The sequence below is a fragment of the Xenopus laevis genome, chromosome 2S (assembly GCF_017654675.1).
Source record: "Xenopus laevis strain J_2021 chromosome 2S, Xenopus_laevis_v10.1, whole genome shotgun sequence".
In the NCBI taxonomy this organism is placed as follows: Eukaryota; Metazoa; Chordata; class Amphibia; order Anura; family Pipidae; genus Xenopus; species Xenopus laevis.
In genome coordinates this window covers 101,792,308-101,814,855 of record NC_054374.1, presented here as the reverse complement: position 1 = coordinate 101,814,855, position 22,548 = coordinate 101,792,308, and the positions used below count along the sequence as shown (strand labels likewise).

General features: G+C 36.6%; 1 protein-coding gene across 11 annotated transcripts in view; it reads right to left on the bottom strand.

The window, feature by feature from the left end:
- LOC108709705 (mitogen-activated protein kinase kinase kinase kinase 4) overlaps positions 1 to 22,548 on the bottom strand; it is a 101,183-nt gene that overhangs the window by 44,412 nt on the left and 34,223 nt on the right. For all 11 annotated transcript variants that reach the window (XM_041584204.1, XM_018249770.2, XM_018249772.2 and 8 more), the window contains exons 3-6: positions 16,947 to 17,003; positions 4,488 to 4,613; positions 2,084 to 2,194; positions 576 to 666 (exon numbers count right to left, since the gene is read on the bottom strand). In XM_041584204.1, the coding sequence (XP_041440138.1) occupies positions 576 to 666; positions 2,084 to 2,194; positions 4,488 to 4,613; positions 16,947 to 17,003 (385 nt within the window). The remainder of the gene's footprint in view (positions 1 to 575; positions 667 to 2,083; positions 2,195 to 4,487; positions 4,614 to 16,946; positions 17,004 to 22,548) is intronic.

The following is a 22,548-nucleotide window of genomic DNA, read 5'->3' as shown; positions in this document are numbered from 1 at the left end:
AAGTTCCTAATTACAAAAAGGCCATGTTCCATTGACTGCATTATAATCAATTAATTCAGATTTTTAAAAATGAATCCCTTTTTCACTGTAATAATAATAATAATAATAATAATAATAAAACAGTACCTTGTACTTTATCCCAACAAAGATATAATGAATCCTTATCCCAGTCTATTGGGTTTAATTAATGTTTACATGATTTTGTAGTAGACCTAAAGTTTCGAAGATCCAAATTACAGAAAGATTCGTTAGCCAGAAATACCCAAGTCTGGAAAATAGGTCCCATACCTGTACTAAGAACACAAAAGCAGGTATGGGATCCCTTTTCCAAAAAGCTCCTGATTACAGGAGGGTTATCGCTAGCATACCTTCATATTCGGTGCAATTAATCTATATACATACGCTTGACTGTGTGGGTCTGTACACAGATATACATATACACACACACACACACATCTTGTATTAAACTTGCAGAGAACCAAAAATGGCTGAATCCTTCAGATATAGCTCCCTTTGTTAAAATTAAGCAACACTTGAATAAGCACCTGGTGAACTTGTATACTATTAGAGCTTACCTAATTTCACTTCAGCATTCTCTGTTAGCAGCACATTCTGTCCTTTGATATCCCGATGAATCACGTGATGAGCATGGAGGTGGGCCAATCCCTAGAACAAGCACGGCACAAAACTTTGAGTTTACAGCATTTTTGACATAGATGATGATGCTTCACTACTAAAATGTTATAATTACATATCTGCCCCTGCATCACATCACACAACAGCTAGCTATATTTATTCATATGAATATAGCAGTAGTTGCCAGATAAAACCATAAGGCCATTATTGCTGCTGCAAGTCCATCTCACAAATGGTTGTTCTCCATAGTTTTTGTCTTATCACAGGCATAGGCAGGAAAAAAGTACAAACCCATAATGCACAGTTAAACCCACAGAGGGAGCTCTGAAATGAAACGTTGATGGGTAGAGATCAGTGAAATATAAAAAAAAACACCCATAGACTTTAATGGATAATAAAAAAAACGTTGCGTGGTTTGAAAATTTGTTGCACAAAAAAAACACCCATTGACTTCAATGCTTTTGCCATATTTTTTGCAATTTTGCAAATTTGTAAAACGGAACAGGTTAGACTCGCCCCCTTCACTACTGATGGGGTGATGATAAACAAAAACCAATGAATGATTACAGAGTTTTAAAATTAAATGGGCCAATGGCAAGTTATAAACTGATAACATGATGTCAGAAGCAGTCATTTATAATGTTATAAATTATGAATTTATCTACTAATCTGTCACCATTCAGTAAGACATCCGTGAATTGAAGGGGTAGGGGCTTATGGGACATAATTGTTCAGGGAGTTTGCTTTTGAATCTGATCAAAAGTAAACTAACTGAAGCTGGCCATTATGTTAGTCATTCATTTAATACAGCCTTTATAGATTACATTTTGGCTAACTGTAAAAGAAACATTTTTTTTTATTTTGCACAGCCTATGTATTTACCCAGCTTTATTTTTCACTGAGCTGTTCATTTAAAATTACAAAAATGACTCATTCAGCCAGGGCCAGATTTACATAGTGGGCACCCCTAGGCCCACTGTAGTTAGTCGCCCCCGTCCCGTCCCCGTATACAAATTTTCATTTGGACTGGAGCAATGGGGATTGGCGCACAGGACATTTAAAAAACTTTGTATCTCCTGTGCATCCCAAATGTTTTTGAACCAATGTGGGCGTGGTTGGGCAGCATGCCGCCCCCCTAAAATCCTGCCGCACTAGGCCTGGGCCTAGGTGGCCTTTCCACAAATCCGGGCCTGCATTCAGCATATAATACTACATGAGGTTATTGTACAGCTAGTGCTAATGGTGTCTTATCCTTTTCACAACAAGATAAATTTTCCATAAACATAATTAGCACCAATTTGTGTACTGGAAACCTTGTGACGCCAAAGCACTGAAGCACTGAAATTCTCCCTGTAGTAAAAGGATTCCCTCTCAGAGGTCTATACCCATCGATAAATATTTAATGGCAATTGTACTTCACGCAGTGCAAAGTGCATTTTGCTCTCACCCTAAGTATCTCACGAGAGATATAGGCAATCCAGTCTTCTTTCAAACTATTCCCCTTTGTATTCTTCACCAGGTCAGTGATTGAACCAGCACCACAGAACTCCATTACCAACTGTAAAATAAGCAAATAACACATTTGTTCTGCAGAAATGCACTATTGGTAAGAATGGAACATATAATATAATTATCAGTTTTATATATAAAATTTAAACACTTTCCATATTCTCAAGAAGTTTAGCTTTGTGCACAGCTCCTATCTGTAATGGCTGCCATACTGTCCAAAGTCAAAAACAAAAATAACATACATGAGAAGCAAAAACAGATGTTCAGATAGCTTCTTTGAATATTTTGCATTGAAAGATTAAGGGTAATGTCCTCACATGCAGGAATTTCTCTGCTTCTAGAGCAACCACTAATTTGCTCACTGCTGCGTTGCAGTGCATCCATTTTGCCCCAAAATGTGCTTCATGTGAACAGTAACAGGTGCATTAATTTTCTGTTACTGCAGACAAACACCATAGGGAGGTAGGAAACAATGTTTCCTCTAATTTTTTCTTGGCTATATATGAAAAAATATTTTTTTAAACTGGTTTGCATTTTTAAAAACTATGTGCTCAGGTCAGAATAAATGCAAAATCTGACACTGTCAGACACTGGTCACAATAAAGTATGATAATGCTTATTTAAGGTAAACACTTTGGGCAGTTTGTCACACTGTGTACTACTTTTTAGTAGCCCAAAACCTAGCTGCCTAAGGTGCCTAAAGCCATCCTCATAGACTTGAGATGGTGTGACAAGGCCCCCCTTTTTTCTGCAAAGTAACAATGACAAAGAAGGTCCCGCAAAGAAAGAACAGTTAGGGTAATGGCAATGCCCTTTCAATAAACAACTAACTAAAAAGAAACAGAGAACACTGGTTTCAATAATAACTGCACTGAATCCTAGACATGCATTTTCATTGATTGGAAAATATACCCCCCAAGCTTTTGACATGAGCTTATTCAGTTAGTCTCATACTGAAAGAAAACTAGAATAGCCTATATTTGTTTGCAGGGACCAGTTCCCCACCTCCATGGCTGACAGTGTAATGCAATCCCTCCCTCACCTGGTGCCATTGTGAAAAGATGGATGCTGGGACTTTAAGTACACCTGCTTTGTAGAGACTCTGTGCACCAACTACTATAGACAGTATAGGGTCTTCAAGTCCCAGAAACCATCACTTTACAATGGAACCAGGTGAAGGAGGGGTTAAATTACACGGTCAGTTAAAGGGGTGGTTCACCTTTAAGATAAATAAATATCTTTTTTACTATTAGTACTATAAGTGTTTTGCCCCTGATGAAGACCACTATGGTGGTCGAAACGCGTCAGGTTTTCTGCTATCATGTAAGTGTCTGATATAATAAACTTTGATCGTTTTTTAAGTCTGAGTGTGCAATCCATATATTTATTTATTTATGTGATACTCGTCAGGAGGCTTTGGCTGGGCGGCCCCCTCAGGGTGTGCACCTTCCAAATTATAGTCTCATAGTTCTCCTTTAAGATAACTTTTAGATGTTATAGAATGGCTAATTCTAAGCAACTTCAAATTGGCCTTCATTATTTATGTTTTATAGTTTTTAAATGATTTGCCTCCTTCTTCTGACTCTTTCCAGCTTTCAAATGGGGATCACTGCCCCTCTCTAAAGAACAAATGCTCTGTAAGACTACAAATGTATTGTTAGCTCTTACTCACTCATCTTTCTTTTCAGACCCTCTCCTATTCATATTACAATCTATTCAAATCAATGCATGGTTGCTAGGATAATTTGGACCCTAGCAACCAGATTGCTGAAATTGCAAACTGGAGAACTGCTGAATAAAAAGCTAAATAAACCAAAAACACAGTAGTATAAAAATGTCTTTTACCAAACCAACCTTGACATTAAACTATTAGGGGCAGATTTATTAAGGTTCAATTGGCAAATTCGAATTCTTACATTTTTTTGTGCGTTAAAACTAACAAATTCAAAAGCACCAACTCGAATGTAAATTCTAATGCGAGATTTGTCACACCTTGACCATGGAAACCGTTCTAATCGAATATTCACTACCTAAAACCTACAGAGTTCATTTAAAAGTCAATGGCAGAGGTCCTTTAAACCATTTGAATATGTCAATTGTCTTCCTGACATTCAATTTTTTTTTCCCGAGGAAAACTCTATTCTAATTTTCAGTTTGGGATTAATTGATTGAATATTAGACGTTCGAGTTTTTTAATAGATAACCTCCCATTCGACTTGTACATTCAAATTTATTAGAGTAAAATAAATTCACATAAATTCTAAATTCGACCTTTGATAAATAACCCCCTTAGCATCAAACTCAGCAAGTGTTTTGCATGTTGTATAAAAAAATACACTTACCCAAAGCTGGTCATCATGGCCTGGAGGACTTTTTTTAATGAAAGCACCATAATAAGTAGCTATATTTCTGTGGTGAGAATACTTCTTTAGCATATTGATTTCCAGTTTGATTTCTTCCTCTTCATCCTTTACAAAACAGAAAAGGCAAATTGATCAAGTCATGACTGAATTCATGGTTCTTGTTATAACTTTGTGACTTGTTAAACCATATTATCATCATACAGATCTAAGATTGTTAAACCCAGGATAATTTTATGAACACAAATGCATTAGGTTCCAGTATCTGTTTTGGTTTTGTGCCTACAGGCATTCACGTTGTGGACCCATCGCCCACTACAACACACTCTAGATTAAAATATAATAAAATGATAATCTTATAAAGAAACAGTCTCTGAAACCCTTTACAAGACAAGGCATCATAAGAAACTTAGGAACCAGCAAGGGCCTTCACTTAGGCAGCCCCAACCTAGAATATTACACTAATTTTTACAGATATATGAACACTGTAGTGAAATAATGCAAAGCATGCAAGTAACTATATTTTGTCATTAGGCTCTATGGGATTAGTAGATACAAGGGTTCATTAAACTTTTTTTGCAAAAGTACAAATGATACAGGACCAAATCACAGCTTTGACAACCACAGGACAAGCATCCCTAAAATCTGGTGGATTTGTACAATTTTACATATTTAAAAAATGTTTAACATTTCAAATGAATTCACTTTTATATCAAATGCATTCACTTTTATATTTGAGTAAGAGACTCTGTCCAGCTTTCAAATAGGGGTCAGTGTCTCCTCTAAAACACAGGAGCTATGTAAGGCTAGACATTTATTGTTACTTTTTATTACTCCTTTTATTCAGGTCCTCTCATATTTGAGTCTCTTATTCAAATCAATCCATGGTTGCTGAATAAAACACAACTCAAAAACCACAATCAATAATAAATTAAAGCCAATTGCAAATTATTTCAGTATATCACTCTCTACATCATACTAAATTTTAACTCCAATTCGAACACAATCTCTTTAAATAGCTTTCTAAGTGAGCATTTGTTTATTCTATGATTAAGTGCCAGGAGGGCATGAAACATGTAAACCCAACAATCAAAGTGCAGAGTCTTTACAGTTTCAATTAACTGGGATTTTAAGTTTCTAGAATTAGTGATGCCATTTGCCCATAGTCATGTCTATATCTGACAAGTAAGCAGATATAAAGCATAAGTAGGGGGTGTGTGATCCAGGGACATGGTCTCCCAGACAAAAAAAAAAAAACAGCAGTTTTGAACAGATACTAGTAGTCTTCTGGCAGTCAGGTATAATTACAGGAGGATTAAGAATGCCATATGCTTGAGTATTAAAAATCTTAGATGCCCCTTGATACACAATACTTGAGTCAAATCCTGTCTTAGTGTAGCTGGCCTCATGGCCTACTTGGATAGTATCCAAAAGTGAAATGGGTGACCCACCAACACTGTAGCTTGAGAGACATGAGTTGAAGCAGTACGACTATTGATTAGAACACACTGCATCACGAAAGGTAAATTAGAAGGCATTTTAAGAATACCATTACTTAAAAAAAAAAAAAAAAATTAAGATGACCAATGTATGTGTATGAAGAAACTGTATGAATACAGTAATCTCCAAGAGAACAATACAGGAAAAACTATACAAATTCATCTTTGTATCTCCATTGCACATAAAAAAAACTAAATTTCAAAAATAAGATAGTGAATTAAATTAGTGAACAGGCAACATTTATAGAAGGATAAAGTATTACCATAAACTCAAAAACATAGTTTACATGTGGATTTAATTAGGTCATGCTATGTAGTACTTTTTAAAAAGTAAAATTTTGATGATTCACTGAAGACATGTACCTACTGCATTTCCATATGACTCACTTCTTCTTTTCTGAACTTTGTAGAGGCATTCACATATATAGTTTAAAAACATATAAAATATCCTAAATAAATTGCCTGAACTATGCAATGCTCTATGCCCGATTTATTCAGGTTTCTTATAGATAAAAATGTATATTTATATTCAAGATTTAGCTTTATTGTTTCTGCTCTGTAAAAAAACAAAAAAAATCAGAATGTACCCTTTGTACAAGAACTTTTTTGTTGAAGTATGATTCCTTTGGTAAATCCTTTTTACTGGCTTTCTTGACCTACACACACACACAGAAGCAAAGGACTCCTTTTCTTCAGTTTTGGCTCATTTTCAGGACTTAGTGAGTCAGCTGGATTTATAGTGACCACAAAGGTTCTCTTTTAGGGATGCTGTCTTCACATAATTTATTGCTCAGATTCCGTATCTAGAAACCCAGCAATTAACCATGAAAGGGAAGCTCTTTTATTGCCACTGGATACAGCACATAAAAAGCTGTTTCCACACTGGCTAATCAATATGCAGAATCGTGTATTTCTGGACCATACAAAACTGCAGCATACTAAAACAGACAACATACAAATTCTAAAGCAACATACCAGCCTTTCTAAACCCTTTATCAAGCCTTGATAAAGGGAACAGAAAGGCATGAAATGTGGTCTTTCAATTTGTTGTATACATTCTTGGGGATAAGCACCTGGTATGAACTGAGAATATAACCATAATCATTAACTAAAATATAGGGCACAAGTATCAAGTTATAGAGACAATCAAAAGGTATATAAAAAGATTAGCAAGGAAGATCTAACTACCCTTCATTTTTATAGGGCATTTCATATAGCAAGGACTTATACTGGGGTCTCTAACATGTAGACATATAGTTAGTCAGCATTATCACAGCAAATTATGTAACAGTTAAGCACAGTATCATGTTTGGCCAGTCAGAAGTGGAGTCTGAGGGTCTAAATGATCTCAGTTTTACAATTAACTAAATGTTTTTGTATCCATAAAGGAACCAACGGAACTGTAAGATAAAACTTCTAGTGGTGCTAGAAGAAATATCTAGTATGGGTTATCCAGTTTGGAGGTCGGGGGTTTTGGGAAGCCTTTTGCCTCACAGTAGTCTTGTCTAAAACTGGCTATGGATGTACTGATTTCTGGTATGAACATTGTGGGTTGACTATTGATATCCACATACTATGGATATCAGTCACTTGTTTGAAAGTCAAATCTGTCCATGCACCATGTCTGTGAATGCATTCAAAGAATTAGAGGATACTCTTAATTTCCTGCTCTTCTTCTTCTTCATTTGCCTGGCTGTATGATCACAACAACAGTCAAGTCATGCCATGTGTATATCCCCTAATACAGTTTTGATACTAGTGCCACGCAAAGCCAGCTGGGAGCCCTCGGCAACCAGTCATATCAACCAGGACTCAGTCATTCCAAAATATTTGTTTCTCTTCAGCTTTAACCATTCTTGAGTAGATCGATTTACATAGTAACATACATAGTAAGTAAGGTTGAAAAAAGACAAATGTCCATTGAGTTCAACCTTTCTTTTTTTATTTTTTTTATTTATCTATCTGCCAGTTGATCCAGAGGAAGGCAAAAAAAACCATCTGAAGCCTCTCCAATTTGCCTTAGAGGGGAAAAAATTCCTTCCTGGCTCCAAAATGGCAATCGACTAGTCCCTGGATCAACTTTGACCATTAGCTATTTCCCATAACCCTGTATTCCCTTACTTGCTAAAAAGCTATCCAACCCCTTCTTAAAGCTATCTAATGTATCAGCCTGATTCAGGCAGAGAATTCCACATCTTCACAGCTCTCACTGTAAAAAAAACCCTTCCGAATATTTAGGCGGAACCTCTTTTCTTCTAATCGGAATGGGTGACCTTGTGTCAGATGGAAAGACCTACTGGTAAATAAAGCATTAGAGAGATTATTATATGATCCCCTTATATATTTATACATAGTTATCATATCACCCCTTAAGCGCCTCTTCTCCAGTGTGAACATCCCCAATTTGCCAGTCTTTCCTCATAGCTAAGATATTCAATACCTTTTACCAGCTTAGTTGCCCTTCTCTGTACCCTCTCTAATACAATAATGTCCTGTTTGAGTGATAGAGACCAAAACTGTATGGCATATTCTAGATGGGGCCTTACAAGTGCTCTATACAGTGGAAGAATGACCCCCTCCTCCCTTGACTCTATGCCCCTTTTAATACAGCTCAAGACCTTATTTGCCCTTGATGCTGCTGACTGGCATTGCTTGCTACAGCCAAGTTTATCATCTACAAGGACTCCAAGGTCCTTTTCCATAATGGATTTGCCTAGTGCAGTCCCATTAAGGGTATAAGTGGCTTGGATATTTTTACATCCCAGGTGCATGACTTTACATTTATCAACATTGAATCTCATTTGCCACTTAGCTGCCCAGATTGCCAGTTTGTCAACATCATGTTGCAAGGATGCCACATCCTGGATGGAATTAATTGGGCTGGATAGTTTTGTGTCATCTGCAAACACTGATACATTACTTACAACACCCTCCCCTAAGTCATTAATGAACAAGTTAAATAAAAGTGGACCCAATACTGAGCCCTGGGGGACCCCACTAAGAACCTTACTCCAAGTATAGAATGTCCCATTAACAACCACCCTCTTTACCCGATCCTGTAGCCAGTTTCCTATCCACGTGCAAACGCCTTCATTAAGCCCAACAGACCTTAGTTTAGAAAGCAGTCGTTTGTGGGGCACAGTATCAAACGCTTTGGCAAAATCCAAATAGATCACATCTACTCCCCCCCCCACTGTCCAGAATCTTACTTACCACATCATAAAAAGCAATCAAATTCGTCTGACATGACCTATCCTTCATAAAGCCATGCTGATTGTTGCTCATAATGCCATTCATTAGGACAAAATTTTGAATGTGATCCCTTAACAAGCCTTCAAATAATTTGCCTACCACAGATCTCAAGCTTACTGGCCTATAATTGCCAGGCTGAGATCGTAATCCCTTTTTAAATATTGGAATAACATCAGCTTTTCTCCAATCCATAGGCACCATACCAGATGACAGTGTATCTGAGAAAATCAGAAATAAGGGCTGGTCTAAAACTGAACTAAGCGCTCTTAGAACCCGGGGGTGTATGCCATCAGGCCCTGGAGCCTTGTTTACATTAATTAAAGCTTTTTGAATCATATCCCGAGTCAGCCACTGACTAGATTGAGCTGAACCATTCGTGCAGTTATTAAGTGAGCCTGTGAACCCAGACTCCTCTATTGTATACACTGAAGAAAAGAACTGATTTAACACATTTGCCTTATCTGTATCTGTTACAACCATACTGGTACCGTTATTTAATGGAGCAACACTCTCAACCTGCAACTTTTTACTATTAATATATTTAAAAAACTTTTTAGGGTTAGTTTTCACCTCCACCGCAATTAACTCTTCATTTCTTTTCTTAGCCTTCCGGATTGCTGATTTACAACATTTATTACAGTGTTATAGACTTATGTGTTTAGGGTTGATGACTTCCCGCATGACCCACTTCAGTTCATGGACAAATATTCTGACATCTTTCTGCAGAATTTGCTTGTACAAATTAGAATTCATAGACACATCAATCAGTGGCGTAAGCACACTGCACCAGGTGCCCCATCACCAAAAAAGTCAGCAGCAACTAGTATCTTTTTAGACAGTAGTGTTTTTCTCGTTTGTTCGAGTCATGACACTTCAACAAACCTGTTTGGTTAATATCAAATTTGGACAGAGACATTTAGGGCCTCCCACACTCACATGCTTTTATTATCCCATTCACTGGAAAACCGGACTCTAAACTCCCTTTCCAATGAACTGAGAATACCTAAATGTTCACAACCTTTTGTCAAATACATATATGTAACGCTGGATGATTTTCCTCAATAGATTATAAACAAGCATTAGGTTTTTAACTCATTTGTTTAACTGGGTTCTAATTGTCTTTAGGACTTGCATGAAAAACAAATCATGTTTTAGGTCATATATATGCTATGGTTGCCATCTTTTATCGCCTTCTAATCATAGCAGTGACATCACAGGGACAGGACCAATGATGTCAGCTGGGAAAAGGTGGTAACATTTAGGGACAGGGTATTTGTTTTTAAGGGTGGACATTGCTGTCAGTGGGCAGGGTTAATGACCTGGCACATGGGAACGATTTCAGGACTTTCAGGAACGAAGATTTGTTTCAGAAAGCAGAAACCCAAACAAGTGGTTCTGAACCTGACAGCCCATGTAAAAACAGGACTGACCTAGGGAGGCAACCATGTATGCAGAAATATTGAAAACTCAAAAGGGTTCACAAACTTTCAAGCCCCACTGCATCTTTCACATGCACTTTTATAGTATGTATGAACATACTTTTGTTTGTAAGCTGCAGAGCCACAGCACTGTACAAAGCATAAAATCACAATATAAATAAAAGTACAACATATAAAAGTCACACAGTAAATACAATAAATATACACAGAGCTCATATAAGGACACAGAGATTAGGTGCTATGTGGTAAGAAACACAGCAGGAAGGAGGTCCCTGCCCCATAGAGCTTACAATCTAAGTAGGTGGGTGGTTAACATACAGGAACAAATTTGAGGGGGAAACATGCACAGGTCATACAGTGATAGTAATAAGGTAATGAGTGTTGTAAACACTTTTTTTAAGATTAGTTGTTTATCAGAGAGAGACTTTTTTTTCACTTTTTTTTTTACAGTTTCTCCAAAATTAGTTCCTGTCTCTGGTGTCTGCAGTTACACTGTTACAATTTGCTACATTAGTTGATGCATTGCTCAGTAGCATCTCTGGAATATTAGCTACTATTGTTTACATTCTAACAACTACCTTTAATGAAACTCATGGATTCTACTCAGAAAACCAAAAGATACGAACTGTATCGACTAATGTATCATTTAAAATGGTTTAGGCTGATGGCACACAGGGAGATTAGTCATCAAGCGGTAAATATTCGCTATGCAGGCGACTAATCTCCCAAAATGCCTTCCCACCGGCAAGAATGTGAATTCGCCAGTGGGATGGCATTTGCATCACTTTGTTTTCCCAAAATCGCCTGAAGTTTCCTTGTTAGGCAACTTCAGAAAACCATAGCGATGCGAATGCCAGTGATCTAACCCCCCCCCCCCCCCCACTGCTTTAGAAAGACATAAAAAGGTGAAAATGAAACATTAAACTACAAAATGTGAAAACCTGTAAAAAATAAAAATGAATTGAAAAAATAATTTATGAACTACCTGAAACCAAGTGAAATGTAATACATGTTGGAAGTTGAGAATCCCCTTAAGCCAGTTCTGTAATACCAAGAGTAAGTGGTGACTGGTTAGAGAAAGCAGCACTATACACTTTGTTTTTACGAATCCACATACATTTTAATGCACAAGACTAAACCAGTACAACATTCACATCTCAGTTCTGTGCCATATGGCTCTCTAAAGCTTCTGTCACCTGGGAAACAGCCTCCCTCTCCTAATCCTAGACCAAAAAGCACTGCAGGCGACACACAGGACTGTCGGCTGCTCCACATGGTTTGCAGAAGGCACAGTTATCCCAGGTGTGAGCAGATTATTGTGTGGATTGACCTACTGACTACAGCAACACTGTGCATTTAGATTAGAAGTGCCCAGCCAAGGTCATACTGGGATATAGCCGACACACACACACACAAACAGAACAGACATTCCATTAACCCATTTTTTAGAAGCAAGTAACTGCTTGAGTGTGGGAGATGATGTGTCCAGACTAAACATAACAGAGTGTGAATCATGCAAGACTGGAAATAGACTGGAAATATTTTACAGGTTTCTGTTCGGAGTACTAAATAAATTTACATGCAGAACTACTGCAGATTAACCATGAGCAGATCAGTGATAAAATCCTTTATTTTGGACCTCCAGTAACATCTATCTCTAGACTTGAGGAATGCTGTGGTCAGATTCCCAGGGTTTTTCCCAGCACCATGGGAAAAAAAATCTGGCCACATTTATATTTATAGAGCCAGGTCCCAAACCTCTGGCATTAAAACATAAATACACACTCTTCCACTGAAATGCCTGCTCATTAACAGGAATTGTAACAGTTTTTTATTCTTCTTCTTCTTAAATGTATCTGTTTATAACACACAAACAATTCGGATCTTAACATGCACCAGTATTTGGGGATCTGATCAACACTTCCTTGTTTTGCCTAGATATTTGGTGGTGGTTAAAAAAAAAAGCTTCAAGGATTAAAATCCTCCCAACAATATGTTTTCAGCTACACCCTGAAGTGATAGTTTGGCTAGGGACAAAGAGGCTTCATTCTTGTAGTTTTTTCAAACGTCTGAAGCAACTAGGGATTGCCTCTTGGCCCCTTCCAGGAGTGGTAACCACAAAGATAAAAAAAAAACAAAAAAAACATTGCCTGCCTGTAAATACTCCCCATTCCCTTTTGAGTGGGCAAATGCAGCATTTAGCAAACATAGTCAGAGATATTGCTGGTGAACACAAAAATAATTGTTCTAAACCAATTCCTACCTGATAGCATCTGTCACAGGCAGCACATTCCCCAATTCAAATGAATGCAAAGTGGCTACAGTTTTTTCCTAAGAGAACTATGGCATTAAAATTGTTGTGTGGTCCTACATAATAAACCAATTCTTCCTTTAATGGAGCAGGACTATAAACAACATATATACCAACATATGCCACAGCACTGTACAACATAGGTGCTGCATACCTACAACCATATTTGTATTTAGCTTTAAAAAGCCACAATAAGTCTCCCAATGAAGGTTCAAATTTTTCAGCATCTTATAATGTTTCACCTTTTTTTTTTTAGATTTATTGGAATCATGTGAATATGCACACAAGCAATTCACTTCACCCAGTTGAACCCCCTGTAATGCTTTGTGTTAAGGAGCATCTCATTATACAGTGGCTTTTGCACGGACTATTGATTTGTATTTATTACAAATTTCCATATTTCCCAATTACAACACTCACTGAACTAATTTTAGAAACTGCCTATTAAATATAGAAATTATGATTAAATCAATAAAAGGAAGTCAGTGGAGCACATTATCGGTCTGAGGGCCAATAAAATTACCATAAACTAGAGGTCCAAAGACTTACTCTATTGCCTTACCAAGCGAGTCATGAAAGCATTTTCTACAATATTCTAGGATACCTTACAAAAAGTTGAACATTTTTATTTGTGGCTAACAGAATATCTACTGGAACAAAACCATGTGTGCAAGGTTTTCTGTGTTTACTATACTAAAATCAGTGGTTAATTACTTCTGTCCTCCTAACAGGTTTCATTGCCATTCATTTTCAAATGAAAATGCATAATTTCCCTATATGCATTAATTTCGTTCCAATTAATTGATTACAACCCTTCATTCTAATTAGCAAATGTTCTACAAAATAAACAGGATGAAGGGATTCCCTTTTAATCAATGTCATGGAAATCATTACAAGTGACAGCTTAATCCTTCCCTCTAGTGAAAACTGATACAACCATTTCCTCTGTCAGATTTAACATAAAAACATTTCTTAAATCTGCTTTCTAATTCCCCAATCAAACCCAAGTTTTACAATCTTTGTGAGCAGTAAAGCTAAGAAATGGCTAATGATACTTGTCAGGTTTATGAGAACAGAAGAAGCAAACTCATTTATTCTTGCTATGCCTATCAGTCTGCCATACCTTCAAACATTTCAAAAAGAAAAGAGGAACAAAAAGATCTACCACGCTACATGTGGTGACACCCCCAATTACCATGTCCATTTTACAAAATTTGCCAGGTAATGGAACATTTGAACAAATTTCTTAGGGTTTTTACGGTAATGTATGTGTTGTTACAGTTTTGCTAATGAAGGTGAAATTGCCCTTTAACCTATGAGTCGCCATTATCCCAGGAGACTAGCTTGTGTTAAATAGTTACAATTGTATCTTTGCTTATCTTACATTTTTACAAATATATTAAATATGCAGTTGCTGAGTGTTCTGGGCTCTCTGTTAAGAATCTCCCATATAATTAAGTTTAAGAAACTTTGTATCTTTTTGTGGCCATTCAGTGGAGGAGATCAAAAAAGAAACTGGACTTTTCACTAACATTCCGGGACTGCAGGCTAAACTGTCAAAATTGGGACTGTCCCAGTAACACTGGGACAGTTGGGGGTCTGCCATTACATATACCACACTCATAAGAGGCATACAAAGGGTTAGGCACAGAAAGGGGTTATAAGCCAACAGGAACAATCCTACACAGGATTCATGACAGCAACTGGTATACCTTTTTTATTTTATAATGTTTTTATTCTCTATTCCTAGAAGAACATGTTAACGTTATTATAATAATCCACAAACTACACAATTGTTGGTAAATGAATACTCCTCAAACAAGTAGGTATTCTATTTCTCCATGCACATAAGTTATTCCATTCTCAAGTAAATGTTTATCTGTATACTCTGTTATTGAAAAATTATTTTAAAGTTTGAAAAATTGAGTGTCTAAAAGTGTTCATAAAATGGAATTCATATGATTCAAATATAGCAAACACACACATTTTTCTAATATAAATTTGGTTTTCTATTTGTTTAAAAGGTATGTTAGTCTGTGGAGTCTATCCCATCCCTCCTATACTTTATTCTGTGTTAAATTGATGGATCCTGGGACTTGAGGTCCCTTTGCTTTTGAAGCGTAAGCCATGCACAGATTCTCACTGGCATGCAACTTTTTTACCTTAGAATATTCTCAAGTGTGTTTTTTTTTTCAGTCAGACTTGTTCCTTAAATAAGTTAGCATTCTAGAAATAAAGTTGAAAAAATGTTGTTGCTTTTTTTTTTTTTGGCACACAAACCTTGAAAATTTGTAAATAGGCCTCCACCACTACTGTTTATGTGATACTATGCTCCTAAAATGTTCTAAGAATGCACTAAACCACGTCTGAGGAACCACAGACAACCCGGAAAGAGCCTGATTTGAAAGAAAAGGCATGGACGCCTAAAAAAATATTATTTTCATTAATAAAAAAATCATTAAGCTATGTATTAAATTAGGGATTTACATATTTGCTGTACACCAAGTAAAACCTGGTATGGCAGCCTGCAAGAGGCCTTCAGTGGGCTTTTGTTGGTAAATGTCTTTGCCGTTGGGAATGTGAAATATTAAGATTGAGCAGTTGGGAAAATAAGAGAACAAAATCAGAACGGTTTCTTCTATATATCGGTATCAGGGCATTTGGAATGCAATCTAAATAAAAAACCAAGGTACACAGCACCATAATTCAGTTGTCACTACAACTTCCGAAACAAGACTATAAAACATATATGTTAGTTTATATGAAATTAAGTCATTTCAATACATCTAAAAACACACACATGTGCAAAGATCACTTATGAATAAAGTCTCTGAGAATTACAAACATAAAATGTTACTTATAGCATTATTTTTTTTTGGCAGTGAAGAAACTTTCTTTTACTTTAAGTGAAACTTGATCAACCTTGTAACATATCTAGGGCTAAAAAGCACCCATCACTAGGCAGTTATGGATGGTAAATTTATTGAATTCATTCTAAAAAAATATGAGATAGCATTCCACCCACCCCATCCCTGCTGCAAATAATACAGTTATGCGGAGAGCCTTCTACTGTTGTTCACAATTGGAAAAGATACTGGGTTAAGGATGAACTCAGACTAAATACTAATATCTAAAAGTGTAATATATTTGAATAAACCATTTAGGTTCATGTTTATAACAGTGTCAGTTCCCCTTTAAGAAAAATATACCCGATAGTCTATTCTGAATAGTTATGAACATTCTTACCACACACAAAAACAATATATTTAAGAAAAATGGTTGTCAAAAAACAGATACAATCTTAGTTCTTCTGGGAACATCAGCAGGCATCTAGAATCGTGGCTGCTGTTACACAGACCACACCATATGTCACCAAGCCTGTCTTCATAAACCTTTATTGTTTGGGGGTGGAAGTATTATAGAGCAGCAAAAATGGATACAAAAGCAGGTACAGATAATGCAACGGAGCAACTTTTATATACAGTATCTTTTTCTTTTAACAATTTAATGTATCCCTGCTATAAATTCATTTTGCTTTTTAACTTGTTAAAGCTGCAATCAGAAAATCCCAAATTTGCAAGTGCATAGCAGACAAAAATTTTATATTTTCTGACCTGGGAAAAAAAACATATCAATTTGATCTGACCTAATATGTTGGCACTCCCAAGACAGTTCGGGTTTAAATGTTCTGTAACAAATCGATTTGTGTTTATTAAAATGCACTGAGGAACGTGCACCAAGTCTCTACAGGAGATATAATCGTTGTGCTGACTACTTTTCCAAGATTTATTAAAATGCTAGTCAAAATTAATTTTCAGCACAAGACCAATTTACTAAGGTTTCAACAGCTCGTCTTAGGTTTGAAATACAATTTTTTATCTTGAGTACTAAACAATTGGATAAAATGCATATTTTAAATGAAACATGACAGAATATTTACCTCAGTAACATCCATGACTTTGATGGCTGCAAGTTGGCCTGTTTTGACATGTCGGCCCTAAAAATGAATAAAGAAATCTTGTTAAAATTCACAGAACATACCAATTAAATATTGAGAAAATGTGGACATGTAAATCATATCTACTGTAATATTTGACACAAAATATACTGTAGCCAGACATGTGTATTGGTAAGGCGATAGTGTGAAGGTTCTTGCACTTAGATAAGACACCCGTCATCCTTACCCTCGAGCAACGAAACAGTTGTGTTTTTACACCTGATCTTTATTTGCACTCAACAGATGCCCAAGCATGGCTGCTTATTTATACCTAAATTGTAATCCTGCTTTAAATCTCTAGTTAATAAAAGGAACCACCTATACAAAATAGTATTTTTAACACCCACAATAGTCTACTGGAGGCTTGGTTACTAAACGTAAAGAAGAAAAAAATTTTATATATAAAATTCCTTTTGCATTTTGAAACACTGGAACAAACATGGAAGCTATCTCTGGCCTATTTTTTTTTTTAATCCTTTTATCAAATACCACTTGGAAAAGCCAATCAACATATTATAGCATCGAAGCCAAAGCAACTTATTCAAAGTCATCCTCTGAGCACTTTTGCATTAACATTAATTTTCTATTTTAGTTGTTGATGAGATATAAGCAATTATATACTGCTAATACCAGGCTTTTAGCTCTTTGAAGGTCTCTTTGGGCCCAGAGTGTCAGTGACCCTAACTGTCTTTGACCATCCTGTATGGTTAGGTAACCCTTGGGTTAGCCTGGTATTGGCTATCAAAAATTGCAAATATTCCAGAAACTGCTAAAATAGAACACAAATATAAATTGCAAAAAGTGTCTAAAGTTCATTCTAAATAAATCTGCATCAATTTTTTTTTTGCCTTTAGATCCCCTTTAACATCTAAAGTTTTCAGTTTAGAGTCACAATTCTGTTTCTTAATGCATGCGGTACACTATTTTCTGTCTCCATCAATGCCATCAAACTAACCAAACCTCTTTAAAAATAACTTGTGTGTAGTTGTTGTTACCGTAGCCCTTCTAAAACTACTTATTTTGCAGATTACAGCATAGGTAACCAAGCCCAGCCTATTATTGTTTAGAGCACAGACAGGCCTGCCAACTTAAAATGCCAGGCTCGAAAGAATCGGATGAAGATAAAGTTGGGATGCACAAAAATTCACAGCATAACAGACACAAAAGCCAATAGGTGAGAGAGCCTAATTGATATGGAGTTTGATCCGGTTATATGTGTTTAGCATTTATTATTCACTCTCGTGTTATATATTAATAGAGGTGGTACAGAGCAATTTACTCATGTCTCATCATGGAGTGTACAAAATCCACACAACAGTAAACACAGGTACAAACATCTAGTGTATGTACCCTTAAAGGGTAACTTAATCCTAAAAATATCGTTACAATGCCATATTTTATATACTGAACTTGTTGCACCAGCCTAAAGTAGCATAAATGATCCAGGACTTCAAACTTGTCACAGGGGGTCACCATCTTGGAAAGGGTCTGTGACACTCACATGCTCAGTGGGCTCAGAGCAGTTGTTGAGAAGCTAAGCTTAGGGGTTGTCACAAATTATCAAGCAGAAAATGAGGTTGGTCTAATATATGTAACAAAAAGAGAAATGAAAGAAATGGCCCATATATCTGCACCCTCCCACCCTCCCATCCAAACACTCCAAAACTCATATGAAGTGGTTAAATTAAAACATAACCTTTAATGTTACATTAAAACCAAATGTCCAGTGTGCAATGATAAAATACCAGTTAGCTGCCGGAGGCTGATTGACAGGCATTAGGTGGGTTCAAGAGTTTATGTGCTGATTGCACTTGCAAAGCTAATAAACGACATAGTCAAAATTAATATGTGGCATGTTCAAAATGTCACCACAATAGAGTGTGTAAGCCAAAAAGGTCGCCCAGAGGATACCCCTCACAATGCCAACCCCTTCACCCACTTCGAGATCCCTCCCATGTACTGATAAGCCAAACACACTTTTCAAGTTAGTATCATTGACTCAAGGCCGTTAGCTCAAAAATACACGTTGAGAACCAGTGTGCCTAAGAGCAAGGCCAGACATGGCGTTTTTAAAAAAGCTCTGTCTAATTTCACTTGTTTTTGCACTGTAGTAATTATCTGTATTAATTACAAATCAGCCTTATATTAGGATATTTATATTCTGTATATTGTGTACTGTATATTGTGAGTGGGTCCCTAAGCTCAGTAAGTGACAGCAGCACAGAGCATGTGCAGTGAATCAGCAGAAAAGAAGATGGGGAGCTACTGGGGCATTTTTAGAGGCACTGATCTTTACTGCTAAAGGGCTGTGATTGCCTTGGGCCGCTATAGAAGCCCAAAATATAAAAACAACATTTCTAGCCTAATTTTTAGCTCTAGATGTCCTTTAAACACTTCACCAATGTCTGGAGACTAACAAGCAAGAATACACAACTAGAATGTGATAAGCACTCTAGCACTAATCACTTACTAAAAAATTATTTACCCTTTGCAAAAAGAAGTGAAGAATTTTCTTAAACGGAGCATTAAATGCAAATACAATTAGACAGTTAGACAATTGTATTAAATAATTAAATAATATTTGACAAGGTTTACAAACATTGTGTTTCTGTGGGGAAATGTATCTAAATGGTTACCTCCTCCTTCCCTTTTTCCCCTTAAAAAGACAACAGTTCTGTCCTGCTTTATGAACTTGATTTTTCAGAACACAGTGGTCACAGATCTGAAACTGCTTTTTTTCATCACTGCAAGGAAGCAACTCCACAACTTTTAAAAATATATAATTGTTAAATTGACTATATTTGGTAAATTAGCATTAATAAGATTGCTTTTTTTGCGTTTAGCTACTAAACCATACTCCAGCTGGGTAAAAAGATGACTAGGCAATCTAAAACTGAACAGAAAATATTTATGGATAACATAAAAAAATCTGCTGTGGGGGGGGATATTAACATAAAAGGAGAATGGTGCTTAATCCTTTTTTAAGGGAAATCAAATTAAGGAGAGGACAGTAAATGAAACCAGTGTACCCTAAGGCCCAGTGTTTGTGTTCAGCTTTTTTTATTTGATTTTTCAAACATCGCTGTGTAATTGAGGACAAACTGATGATTCACACAGTACAAATCTACAATATCCCTAATGTAGAAATGTTTCAACACACACAAAAAAAAAAAAGGAATGCCCTGTAGTGTTGTGCCAGAAACCATTCATGCATGCGGTGTGCAGATCTTAAGTTTGTGCCACATGGGAGCCCATAGCTGGATTTCTTCTCAGCAGCTGTGAGTGTGTGTGGCAGGAGTTATCCAGTGGGAATGCTGTATCTAGGAGATGGAAGAGCAGGGGCAGATTGCAGCTGAGCATTTCTCGGCACACATGCTCACTACAACTCAATGAGCTCATCTGCACAATATCACCATGTCATGTCAGCTGCAGATAACACTGCTTACCTACAAACAACTCTGTCTGGAAAAGGGAAAAAGCCATAGCCAATAAAAACATTTTTTTCTTCTCACAGCCAAGTCAAAAGCAAGGACCACTGGACAAGCACTTGGTACTTTCAGGTCACTGAGAGTAAATAGGACTGATCTAGTGTTGCAGGACTACTAGAAATTCTCCCGCACGGAATATATGTTTATAGCAAAGCCTTTTAAAAATTCCCATGACAGTGCTAAGAAAAATCACAATTTAAGAGGCCACAAACTACACTGTGCTATGATGTCATATCTCACATCTGCACACGTTTAAAAATCTAAACAGTATGTTTTCACTTAAGTATCTTTGTAAAGAATAAGAGACTTTTTCAAAGAGGTTTTGAAAGTGGTTATGACCTCCAGGGAGGCATCTGTGCCACATTTCCAAGACTAAAGATGAAACCAACCATGTTTTGTTTAGGAAACTGGTTATGAATGTTGTTAGAAGTGATGCTTTTAAAGGGACCCTATCCCACAAGTCCCTTCTTTATATATTAAAAAGAAAAAGGTTATGTCCAGTTTGGCACCTCTATTAGATCTGAATGACAACGCTGAAAGAACAGACACAACAGTTTGCATAAAAGATTGCTAAAGCACTGTATGCATGTCATATAAATGATGGATAGCTAGATCACTAGACAGACAGAACACAGCAGTGGACTAGCACACTTTACCAGCACATACGCAAGAAAACGCCATGTGTCCCATTAACTTTACTCAGAAACAGATATTCCATTTATCAGTGTAGTAAAAAAAACGCCCATTTGGGTGATGGATCCTTCTACCAGGGTTCTATCATGCAAACACAAGGGTAGTACATGGAGCATGTTGCCCCCTACTAGATTTCTAGCTTGCAGGATAATGGCAAAACACTGTAAAGTGTTTCACATCACATAGTCAGCACGACTACCATTACTGAAAATGAAAAATAATTTTTTGGCTTTCTGGTGCCAACCTTAAAGGAACAGTAACACCAAAAAATTAAAGTGTTTTAAAGGTATAACCATTTAAAAGTAGTGTTGTCCTGCACTGGTAAAACGGGTGTGTTTGCTTCAGAAACTCTACTACATTATACGGTTATTCCTTTTTTGGCATTACTGTTCCTTTAAGCAAGAAATCAAATAGGTGGCAAAAACTGTGTTATACAGTACCATTTCTGTAAAACATACCACCAGTGAACGAACACAAACGTTCCAAAAATACACAACATCCCACAATATTACACATCATTTTCAAGTAAAAGTAAGTGACTGCCAACAGTATCCTTTAAAAAGGTCATGCATTGTAGTCCTATAATTACGCTGTAGTCAAGCAAACCACTAAACCATTGCTGCCTTTCTGGGCTCAAAACAGATCCTTTTCGCACAAGTTCGCTCTTAGCTCTTTAAAATAACCTGTTATTAAGTGACACCTAAGAAAGAATTGTTGATTTTGGCCATTTAAGCAGGGCTGATGAATCTGTATTCCAAAAAATCCTTTACAAATTTAGATGGTCAGTAATATTTTCTGAACCCCATTCTAAAGCATACGTACATGTTGCTTTGTGGCTAGCTTCAGTGAAAATATGAGTATTCTAGAAAGTAAAATACATACAAGCATTGTAGTGTATATTTTTCCTACCCCATGTCTAGTTGATGTGTACATAACTAATAAATGTAAAGTGCTATATAAATATGCCAGTGCTATATAAATAAAGAAGAAATTGGTATGTTTTGTTGTTTCCCAGTGGCCTAAGAAAAACAAATGATTCATATTTCTAACTAGCTACACATAAAACAGTGGGTTACAGACTTTTTTGATTCCAGACTGTCATTAAGGTCCAACATTTGTCCAGGGTCCCCCTTAGCTCTTAGGTTAGATGTTACATTGTTGTATCAACAATTAAACATAATTCCAGAACAGGGCAATAACTGTGTTTAGCCCAAATCTCACCAATTGAATTTCATGCTGAGCTTCTTCTACACTCAATAACAGCAAATGCTCTTTCAAATATTACACTAAATGGTCTTCAAGCTGGACTTCCCCAGGGGACCAGTCCCACAGTTTTGGAGCCACTGAAGTAGCAGCTACCAAAA